Below are 12,141 nucleotides of genomic sequence, written 5' to 3' on the forward strand. Positions count from 1 at the left end.
AAATAACAACACTATCTCTGTGCTGATTATGGTGATCGCAGTGAGACTGATTGTACTCTTTATAATTTCATTCCCCAGAAAGTAGTCTGTCCACATCTATTTGAATTTAATTAACAGATTATCATTCTTGGTCTTTGTCTTCTCTTCTTTTTCTTTCTACCTTGTGTTCAGAGCATTCTTCGTCCTCTGCCTTTAGTCTATATAGTTTTTATATTTTACAGGGTTCACCATGATACCAGTGCAGTCCGAATGGTTGGTTTTACCATATGTTTAGAAACAAGTGATGAGCAATCACATGAGTCAAATGATCCACCCGATCATAATACATACCTTATTAATGTATCCTGTTTGTAAAGCTTTTAACTAGAAGTAATACTAATACATGAAGGCTAAATAACAAGTGCTAACATGTTTAATTTGATTGACATTTTCAGCGTGAATGACAGTATCAATGTAATCAGATTTCCTTCTAATAACTGGAACGAATCCATAATTAGGTCATAACACCCTGGTTTCCCTCTGTGTTTTTGATCCCTGTAGCTAAATACTACTCCAAACAGACCAATCCAAAGTGCATCTCCTCATCCTGTTCCTCCTCAGAAGTGGAGCCCAACTCCTCTTCCTCCTCGTCCTCCATCCTTCCTGTCAGCCAGATGATTGACAAGGTGAAAGGTTACTGTTCCACACACTCTGACAACTTCTGCAAGAACATCATCATGCCTGACACCTGCACCCACTGCACCAGGTTTTAGATTGCCCTCAGCACTTCTGCTGCCCCCCATTAGAATATGTTCTAGACCTGCTCACATTGTTCTAGAAACTTCTTAACATCCTGTTCACAGCTTCACTGAAAGGCTTCTGTTAAAGGTTCATACATGAAGCGCAGCACTGGAACATGAGTCATTATTCTGTACATGCCGCTGAACATTATTGAACCTTTTGTGTTCTGGAAGTACGTCTAACATTTCTGGATTTCAGCATTCAACTGTTCAGTCTGTTGGATATCTTCCTAATGTTCCCGAACTTTGTGAGAGCAAAATTTGATGTTTTGAAACGTATCCAAGTATTCTAAAGTTGTGTGACAGCCTCATTCCAAGAGAAAGGTTGTAGCAAGTACCGGCTGACTGAGAATTACAGAACATGATTATAAACTCAATGAAGCCTGAGTCAGTGCCCTGAGACTTTTGCACGTTCCAGAAATCTCCAACATTCGACAGTCCCTGTGTTTCGAAAACTCTCAGAGCCTCAACGGTTTGAGAAGCTTTGAATTGTAGAGCTCATCCAAGCAGTGCAGAGCTCTAAAAGCCTTAGTCAGAGAGTGTGTTTTTTAATTCTTCTGATATTCATTGAGATAGCCCCCTAACACTGTACAAGCCCAACACCCACACAAACTGTTTAGAAGCGTTCTGATTCTGTCTCAGCCTCAGAGATGTCCCTGAAAACTTTGTTAAATCGTGTGTCATCATGTGAATTGTTTGTTTTGCTGTAGGAGCACATAGTTTTTTGTACAATTAATTCAACAATCTGCAAAAATTATTGATATGTGTTTTCATTTATGTTAAATTTACAAGGAGCAGGCCGGTTTGTCAGACTGTACTCTAATTTGATTGGATATTTTTCCTCAGTACAGAGTATGCAATAACGTGATTAAATTCCTTTGTACAAAAGTCCCAAAAGGCTTTTCAAGAAATATGCTTTTTTTATGAAATATGCTTAAACGGCAGCCTGTGAACTCATCAGAATTAAGTCAGTCAACAAAATTATTCTGATTAAGAATGATAAGAGAAGCTACAGGGTGGTCAGTGACGCTGATGTGATTCTACTGTATCATATCAAATTACCAAAATTGGCCGACTTGGCTGCCAGAATGTAAGATGAAACTAGGAGCAAGGGGGAGTGATCAGAGGGGTGAGGAAAGACAAAAAAAAGAAAAAAAAAAGGATGTTATCGAAGAAAAAACTAGACTCTTAGGTTTGGCATCTTTTTAATACTGTGATGTTTATTAAAACTGTCCATTTGTGCACGTGTGTGTGGAGCCATACCCTCTGTAAATATAGATCTATGTATTCTATGTGCCTTATTTTTATTGTGAAATCTGTCTGGATGGTTGATTTTATTCATGCCTTTGTAAGGTCCTCAAAGGGTCACTGCAACTGTACATACTTTATGCTTTATATACATGCTTTAAGTTGTGATGACCAAAGGGGCAGAAATAGGATGGACACACACAAAAAGAGAATTGAACAGAATATAATCTCCACCGGGAAAGGCCGATTGATCAAGGTGTTTTCAAATACTCATTTAACATATTTACATTTATTAAAAATATTATTATCATGAACAAAACTTGGTATGTCTATTGATGGAATGCTTGAGTTTATCAACACATATTTTGATTTTCAGACTCCATTTTTGAAAATGTTGTGCTCATATATAATTACTGTAATATTTCCCACATGTTTGGTGGTTTATTGGATAAAAGATGTTGAAGCTTTCTTGTGCATGTCAGCCAGAGTTTAGCAATCATAGTGGTAACTTCTTTACTGTTCACATTTGGAGGTTTGTTTTCTTACTCTTGTTCTAATATCTGCTCTTATCCAGAATTTTGTGATAGTTTTTTTAAGGTAATACAACTGCTAGAATGACAATATTATAGCCTAAAGGACTTATGGATAAGTTTACCCAGATCCCAGCAAAAATGCTAAGTCTGCCGATGTTGTGGTTTAGACAATACAACTCAGCATCAGTGTGTCTTTTTATATCCGATATTCAAATTACTACAAGTATTTTGCAGACCTCCTTTTAGAAGGAACATATTTTTAAGAGAAACCTGATGACAGCCAAGTGATTACCCAGCGGTCCTGGAAGTGCAAGAGAAATTCCATCCTAGTCCTTTCATGTGGTGGCAAATATCTAAAGCAGAGGAGAGTTAAATATATCAGCATGAAAAACGAGAGGGAACAGGAGCAGTGACAGAGAATATTTTTGTTCTCGTAATTCAGCTGAACTGATCCATGAATTTAATCATCAGTATCATTTTTTCTTTTTAAGAGAATCAACCGAGTTAGCAAAATAATCTACACTTATTTCTCAAAATGTAAAAAAGTCAATATCAGTTTCATATTAATGTTGTTTCATCACCTTCTACACAGGTAAAGCAGCATTTTTACATATGGTTTAATTTGTAAAGCCATGAAAGTCAGCACTTCCTTCCCTTCCTTAGACTTTAAATCCTGATAAGAATTCCTTTGTATAATAAAGAGATATAAAAAGAAACTCCGTGGCACACATGCAGCCACCATGCAGTGATCAAGTGTGATATTCATTGTTTGACTGTGTTTGTATCATGGACAACATCGTCAGTCTAGGTATGCCACACTGCATTGAAATTTTTAACTGGCTGCAGTTTATACAATATTTTATTAAATTAAAAATGTTGAAAATGTAATTCCTCATTGCTGTTAGACCAAAACTGTGCTTTCAAATCCGCTGGATAAACTCATTTTTAATTACTACCAAATTAAAAATAACTAATTCCCATGTTTTAAGGCCCCTGAGACCTAAACTATCACAGGTGGTCATCCTAACCCTGTTCCTTTATTCCGATTTTCTGGAAGCAGTGTAAATAGCTTTTGATATCAGTTGGAATCATTATTGTCTGGGAAGACAATTTAAGAAGAACAGAAATAAAATATTCCGATTGGCGACTGGGTTGTGGCTGATGAGAGGGTTAACGACTTGCACATGAAATGTTATCCAATTTGCCACCAAACAATCAAATGTAATCTTTTTTCTTTATTTTATCAATCAAATTTAATAGAAACATACACTCTGCACATTAGACCACGTGTTAAATATATATATAAAGTAGTAACATTGTATCAGTATTTAAAGCTGTAAGAGGCTCAGTTAGTAGTTAATTTGTAATGAAATTTGAAAAGTTCACTGTTACATTTAGAAAAATATAACTTGTGTGTGAGTGACATCGTAGTAGTAGACCTTTCTTTGCCCGGCAGCACTTTAACTCCCATTTACACAATTAGCACTGGAGCATTCTTGGTGTTGCATTAATAAAAGACAATCAGTCAAACAGTTTTATGATGGTCTTTTGTCACCACCATAAAATTTCATGAATTCTGTCAAAGTAGGGAAAAAGCACCATTCTGTTCCAATAGAAGCCTTTTTTTGAAAAAACAAAAACAAAACCAAATATGTGTGCTATTCTGTTCCATTGCTTTGAGCATCTTTTGAGCAGTGTTTATTGTGTTGTATGCTATTTATTTTGTAAATGTCTTCCTGTGTCCGGTTAACCACAAATTAAACTTACTGGAAGGGAAAACCATAGAAGATGAACATAGGGACCTATCTGAGGTCTTTTTTGGTATTCAGACTCATTGGACCTCCACTCATCAGCTGTTGGCTAACTGGACTTCCACTGCCTACATGGAGCCAACAGCATTCAACACTGCAGAATGTATTGTAGTAGTCACACATTGTACCCCTTAACCCCTGTTTCTTTTTTCTTTTGCCCAGAGTGGCAGAAGAATGCACTCTTCAGCACTCAGAAACAATTCCCTTGAGACTGTGAAAGAAGAGCCGAGGCCTTTTTGGCAGCTCCGTGCGGGGGCATAGCTCAGTTATCCTGTCAGTCACTGGACTGGCTTCAGAAATGCCTTAAAATGTTCATATCAAGCACGACTGCCCAAAGAGGACAACACACACACACACACGTCAGGTTTTCAAATCTGTGGGGACATCTAATTAACGTAATGCTTTCCTTAGCCCCTTACCCTAACCATAACCCAATTGTAACCCTGGCACTAAAACCACATTTTAAGTCTCAAAAATGCCTTCAAACTTGTGGGGTCCAGGATTTTGGTCCCCACAAGTATAGTAAACTTCCCATTTTTGGTCTCCACAAAGATGTGAATATATGCTCACACACACAAACACACCTGGTATTCCAGGTGTGTGGATTACCAGGTGTGCACACAAACTGAATTTTCCTGACTGGAACAAGGCTGAATGTTTGTGTGGTAACAAAATGAAAAAGTACACAGAGAGTGTAAGGAGACTGCTCAATCCAGACAGGCTGAAAACAAAAGTCATGTGACAAAATCAGATGAACGCAAACTCTGCCCAATGCCAAGAAAAGGCCAATAAAGAGCCTTAAAGTTAAACTCACTCGCACTGCTTGGCTGAAGAGGCCAGAATTCATTTTATGTTTCTAATCAAGCAGAAATTAATTATTTTAATGAACTGCCGATGCCCACCTTAACTTTTTGAAGCCGTTTGTAGACGAGTTCTTTAATCTGTCTGCTCTTGTGCAGAATTCTTGTTCCCTAACGGCTCAGCATGCAGTAGCATTATAGTCACTGTTCAATCAGATATCCAAACTCAGTAAACGTTACGAGTCCCGTTTCGTTTCCTCTGGGCTGGCTCGTCCACTCACAGGTTAAGTCCACCCACATCTCTATTTTCCTCTAACATGACGTGTGTACAGTTGCATTTAATGTAAATACTTCATGTCACCTGCACTATGTTTAGTTGACGGATATTGTATCACATGCAGATGTTTCACAGAGGATTGTAACTCATCTTGGCTTTTGCTGTGTTTTAGCGTTTGTACTATTTTTTCTATGATTCTGTGAACGCTTGTCCTCCCTTCACGGCTGCGTTATTGCCTGGTTTTTCTGTGAGGTTATTTTGTGAAAGCACGCTTTAGTTTCAGCATTAAAGGGAATAAAGGTTTGACATGATTACAGAGCCGGAGTCAAACTTTTGTGTTGCTTCTTTATTTTTTTTTTGTGACATATGACTTTGAGTGTGATCCATTTCAGTTAAGAACACAGAGGAAGTTCCCTGCTATAGTATAGTGAAAAGATTTCTATCAAGCCAAATCATGAATTGTTGTTTCTTTCATAATCAAATGATGGTGAAAGTAAATAAGGAACGAGGCTCTGCTGCAACAGCGCAGATAAGAGCCAACAAGGTCTGATTTAAAAAGAGAAGGAAGCAAAAAAAAAAGAGGACAAACACTACCTGATCAGCCGATGGCATGGATTACCAAGTGATGGCATCCCGCAAGGATTAAAGGACATCAGTTTTACATTCACCCTTAAAAATCACTTTCAGTGCCATCATTTGTGCAGAAACAAGGTCTGAGGCAGAAGAAAGAAACTCAAGTAAGAAAACATCTGGAAGTCCCTCAGAGTTGCTGCTGTGCCCTAGAAACGAGCCAACCGAGGCAGTTCAGGCTTCTAATAAGGATGCCTCCTGGGTGCCCCCTGGAACCCACGGGAGATTTCTTAGGCCGCCTTGGAGTTGTTAACTCACCTCATTCGAGCACATCTTGAGATCTCCTGCAACGATCGGGAAGATGCTGCTGGGAAGCGCGTTTGAAGTAGCTCGCTTAGTACGGTGCCACCATGACCAGACTTGGATGAGAAAGTGGATGGACAGACAGTTTATATTTCAGTACACGAGGCCCGTGGGTTTTCCCATCCACTTCTACTTCTACTCGGCCTTATACAAGTTTTATACAATTTTAAGGTGCAAAAATTGAACATATATAATGAATGCTGTCCATATTTTTTGAAAAATGGTCCATCAACCTGCTTTCAGGTCTTTTTTTATTGTTCAGCAGGAATAACTAAAAGACTATGAAAAGATAAGAGTCTGAAATTTTCTCTGACCTTTCATGCCATCAAACTGAATCAGGATTTGTAATTTGGCACAGATACACCAGAAAATGTCCAAGTATTGGCTGGTTAAGTTAAGATAAAAGGTCACACACTAGTAAAGTCTCAAATTTTATTGAATTAATTAAAAAAAATGTCTGAGGACTGTTCCACATCACTAAAGCATGCTATAAGGTTACTTGGTAGATATCTGAGTTCATCAACTTAGCCACAAGTCAAATGGGAGAAAACACAAGACGTCCTAGGTCATTTCTCATAGTGTGCATGGAGATGAGGCGGTTAACACATTCTTACACAAACAGTCTAAACAGTGTTCACTCAGAATTCACTGGTTTCGCTCTCTTGACTCCTGAAATTGATTTTAATGCCACAGCGTCTGGATAAAGTATGTGGTTTGGAAGCTGCTCTGAGTAGATGCTTTTCTGAGGTTAGAGAGGTTCCTGCTGCTGCACGGTGGAGGAGATATCCTGAGGTCCTGGACTGGCGCACAGCCCTGTAAGGGAAAAAAGACCAACTCAAGTGCACATTAGTTCAGTGGCCACACTTTACTCTGAAATCTAATCTGAAATCTGAAATGTATAGAATTTAGAGGTGAAACTGACCATAAGGAGACAGAAAGTAAGTAAATATGAAGTATATAGTGTACGTGCTCTTATCTTTGTGGATCGGGCAGCTGTAGCGATTATATTTTCAGTCTGCCTGGCTGATCTGGATGTTCTGATAGACTGAGCTTCATGATTTGCAGCTACAAGGTATGAGCATGCATATTTCTATAAACCGTATATATAGTGGTAGATCTAAACAAATATGGACCATACGGTATGTAATATAACAAACATACAGTACTGCGCTATGATCAGGGCTGCACTTTTTCTCCAAGCAGCAGATCACTGAATCACTTTCCTTTATGATAAAGCGTGTAGTTAGGGCTGGATCAAGTGACCCTGAATCCTCCCTTAGTTATGCTGCAATAGGTGTAGGCTGCTGGGGGATTCCCATGATGCACTGTGCGTTTCTTTTCACTCACTATGTGTTAATAGACCTCTCTGCACTGAATCATACTTGTTATTAATCTCTGGCTCTCTTCCACAGCATGTCTTTTATCCTGTCTTCCTTTTCTCACGGCAACCCTCGTCATCCCTCCCTGAGCCTGGTTCTGCTGGAGGTTTCTTCCTGTTAAAAGGGAGTTTTTCCTTCCCACTGTCACCAAATTGCTTGATCATCTGGGATCGTATGATTGTTGTGTTTTTCTCTGTATTTATTATTGTAGGGCCTACCTTACAATATAAAGCACATTGAGGTGACTGTTGTAGTGATTTGGAGCTGTATAAATAAAACTGAATTGAACTTAATTGAACTGAAGGCCGAATAGTCAGTTTTGTTGCCCAAGTGGACATGAATACCATGTTGAAATGCATCATAACTTATATATGAGCGTTTATGTAGCCCTGCACCGTACTGAAAAATGTCTGTGTTGGAAGATTGACCATGAAGAAAGGGAAGCTGCATGCTTTGTATTCCATACAGAGCAGCTTTCCAGGATTCACAGTTAAAAATAAGCTTTTTATAATGACACGCTTGTGCAGTGCCTCAGTGCACAGCCGAGGCGATCAGGTGTGTGAAGGTGTTCAGAGCAGTTTGAGCAGCTGGCTCACAGACTGACTTACACTGACTGCTCCTTACTTTTGCACTGAATAGAATAAATGTATTAGACCGTCTGTTATGAAAACAGGAAAACACAAATATTTTCGAAATCTGTTGTGAACTTCAAAAGTAAAAGTAACCGTTTTGAGCCTGTAAACTGGAGTTCTCTGAAAAGCAATGAAGCATAACATTGATCCACCAAGGATCATTTCTGTTCAGGAATTCAAATAAATGAAGGAACTTACTGGATAAATATTCATATCAAGCATTTATTTTTCTTTAATTTACAAATATTATTATTTCTTTTTTAGCTGATAAGATGCATTATGAGGAGACTAGAACAGTCCTTTTACTGTGATTATGCATGGCAGCTGCTTTAGTGTAAAAATAAGGTTCATAAACAAAGGAAGGCTTATTCTTTTTTTTTTTTTTTGCTAAACCAGCCTCTCTGTCTCTGTGTATTTATTTCATTCAGCCTGACAGACCTGACTGCTGCATTGTTGCAGGGGTTACATCAGACTGCGGTCTGGCAACACAACCGCTCTGAATTTTCCTCATTTATCATCTCATCAAAACAGAAAATGAACAGAAACCAATTAATGTGACTGAATAACCCTTCATACCACTACACTGCTCCTGAAAGTTTGCTCATACACACATGAAGACCAAACTAATGAAAGCCAAAGAGGCAGATAGAAGACACGGCTGGAAGGCTGAGCACAGCCGCAACATGAAAACCACTGACAAAGGAAGTGAAATGATCTGCTGGGAACTCTGTGGTCCTGGCTCACCAGGAAATCACCAGAACACCACCAGAGGCCTGCGCTATGAAACAAGCTGAACACAGCCCAATATCTCCTTATCGTGTGTTATGTGAGTGATAAGGGACCGAGCCAAAACCTGCTTTAAATTCCAGGCCTCAGATGAACAGGTATAACTTGCACAAACTAACCAGACAGTCCCGTTAAACAGGGTGCTGATGCGTCGACAGTAAACACAAGCAGGTAACCTGTAGGATTACAGAAACCTCAGAGAACTTTAGCAAGACAAAGATCACCAACAGAGCTAACACCTGACGTTTAAAAAGTGAGGCAGCATAGTTTTATGATTTATCCTGTAGTTTTTTCATCTTCCATTCAGTTATGAAATATGCAAGATTTGGAGGAGAGGACGGGAAGCTTTAGTTGTACTTTGACTGATCACATTCAAGCAGATCTTCACTGGTTTACTCAACAAGTAAACAGTTTATTTGCCGAAATTAAATGTCAGAAACATCTGCAATGCTCTAATTTCAGGTTAGCTTTTAAAATGTAAAATCTATGGCAGTAAATGATGATGAATGGAAGGCCCTCAGAGGGCATGTCAGCAGTGGGTTTTCCAGACCAAGCACTGTCTGGACCGAGCTAAAATTCAAACTGATGTTTTCTGGCTGGAACAAAAAAGTTTTTTTTGGGCACCTTGTGGGATCTTTACTGGTTTCAAGTGTCGATTGTTGTAATGAGACGCAGAAGCAGTTCAGGATTTGCAGCCCTCTGCAGTTTTCTGGATCAGAATTCACGACTTACTTTTTTCGTTTGGAGGTGAATTTCCCAGATAAGCAGAGTATGATGCATCGCTGTTTACTGCCCATCTCTTGACTGCTCTCCCTCCGCTCCTCTAGTTTCAACATCTCCTTTGACATTTCCTTTTCCTGCTCGTGAAGTGATGAGCGCTCATGATAAATATCTGGAATATGAACATACACCCTGTTTTCCAGTTGCACTGTGAAACGTGAACAGACCATGAATATTAATCAAATTCTTTTTCACTTTGCCAAGGGAAAAGGAGAATTTCCCTTCAGTAAGACTCAGCAGCAAATGTAAATCTTCAGTGCCTTGCTCAAGGACATGTGTGCAGGCTATTAGTAAAGGGAAAAAAAGAACAGTTAGCCTCAAATAAATCTTAAATATAGCAAATGGTGCTGATTCCACAGCGGTAACAATCCTCTATTTGTCAGTTCACTTCTGTTTGCATTTTAAAAAAACGGATTCTCTGTTTTTATAAACATGAAGCAATAATTTTGTGCAAAATGCAACAGAAATATATAATATTAACAGTTTTTATCAAGGAAAATATAGTTGGTATATACAGAATTTACAACAGTCAAGTCCATTTTATTTGTTTTTCCTGAATCATGTGTGAAAAATCATGTCTGATTTTAACGATCATGATGTGCAGTATTTGTTTACAAGCAGATATTTCTCGAGTTTTTTTCAATGTTTTAATGAAAGCATAATGTGGATGATGGAATCCAAATCTACAGTTACACTTTCCTATTAAACATTCTGGTCACTCTGAACTTCTGATATAAATTTATTGATGCATTTTTTTTAATACAAGCCATCATGAGGACGTGTGCAGAAATGTTTAAAAAGTGTGAGGCTGAATACATCATGTAACCCAGTGAGTTTACACGACTCAGTAATGCACTACAACATGTTATTGTTAATTGGGATTTATCATTACTCTGTTAATCACTGAGTTGATCAAAAATAAATCAATAATAAAAGATAAATACTATAAATATAAGAATAAAACCCAAAGAGTATATTTAACACCCCTACTGGTTAGGAAGGAACAAGCCCCGCCTTCCCCTGCTCTGTACCGTCACGTGCTCAGACACAGAGAGAGACGGAGGTGCAGGAGACCATCGCTGATTTTCACCGCCAAGCTTTTTGCTGGAAAATAACTATTAACTTGATAAATTGAGCAAATATCCATACCGGAGATCTGCATGGACCTTGGAGAAACGGACCTGATTTATTGTGAACATTTGAGACCTTGAAACCATCGCGGTGAGTCAGAAGCTGTTAAGGTAACGTTGAAGCTAAAAAGCTAACAAGAAGTTAACAGGGAATATAATGGCCCAATTTCAATGTTGTAGATCTGCGCGGGAGCGGATGAAGTGGACAAGATCCTCTCTGAGAGTTGAACAAGATCCTCTCTGAGAGTTGAACAAGATCCTCTCTGAGAGTTGAACAAGATCCTCTCTGAGAGTTGAACAAGATCCTCTCTGAGAGTTGAACATTAGAAGTGTGCTGGTGAGTTAAACTGGGACTGGGCGAATCAGGCTAATTGAAAGCTAACTAGCCTAATGCTCATAGCTGCAGCTGTAGCTGACCACGTTTTCACTGTGGGAGAACACACGGGGTTTCTCATGGAGTTCAGCCATTTTGAGCACTCAGCTTGTGTGCTGATGATATTCTAGTATTACTTGTTGAATATTAAATGCACTAAAATTAGATGATGGAATAAGTTAATGTTGATCTTAAAGGTCATGAATCTACTTTATTTTGTTACATTTGATGCTCGAGCGGCACTGGATAGATGTCTGTGTGTATTCTTACTGTGCTGATACGTTACCACATACTGTAAAACTACAGCCTGTGGGTTTTTGTATATTCTTTTCATAATTTTATTTTGTACATTGAGTGTAAATAATATATTGCTTCATTGCTATGCAGTGTATAGCAATGCTCCTGTAATTCAGTTAAAGGGCAATACTGTAAAAAACCAATCTACCACAGTTTATGGTTTATTTCTGATTTCTGATAGAAATGTGCACCTTGATGATAGAATAAGCTGATTGTGATTGCATTCATGATTGCATTCATGATTGCAGTCATGATTGCATTCATGATTAAGATGCACTGTATAGACTATAGTTAGAAATTAGAATTAATGTTTTGTGCTTGTTTTGTTATAGCACTTACATTATTTACATATGGCCATGTATATCTTTAGAGTGTGAACTGAA

The 12,141-nt window shown here is 38.5% G+C and overlaps 1 protein-coding gene across 2 annotated transcripts in view; it reads left to right on the plus strand.

Annotated features, from left to right (window-relative positions):
- adgrg6 (adhesion G protein-coupled receptor G6) overlaps nt 1-2,341 on the plus strand; it is a 92,309-nt gene extending 89,968 nt beyond the window's left edge. For both annotated transcript variants that reach the window (XM_005732776.1, XM_005732777.1), the window contains one exon: nt 541-2,341. In XM_005732776.1, the coding sequence (XP_005732833.1) occupies nt 541-752 (212 nt within the window). In that variant the 3' untranslated portion in view covers nt 753-2,341. The remainder of the gene's footprint in view (nt 1-540) is intronic.
- Nucleotides 2,342-12,141: the final 9,800 nt, after the last annotated feature.

The sequence above is a fragment of the Pundamilia nyererei genome, unplaced genomic scaffold, assembly GCF_000239375.1.
Source record: "Pundamilia nyererei isolate P.nyererei 1_Seehausen unplaced genomic scaffold, PunNye1.0 scaffold00048, whole genome shotgun sequence".
NCBI classification, from domain to species: Eukaryota; Metazoa; Chordata; class Actinopteri; order Cichliformes; family Cichlidae; genus Pundamilia; species Pundamilia nyererei.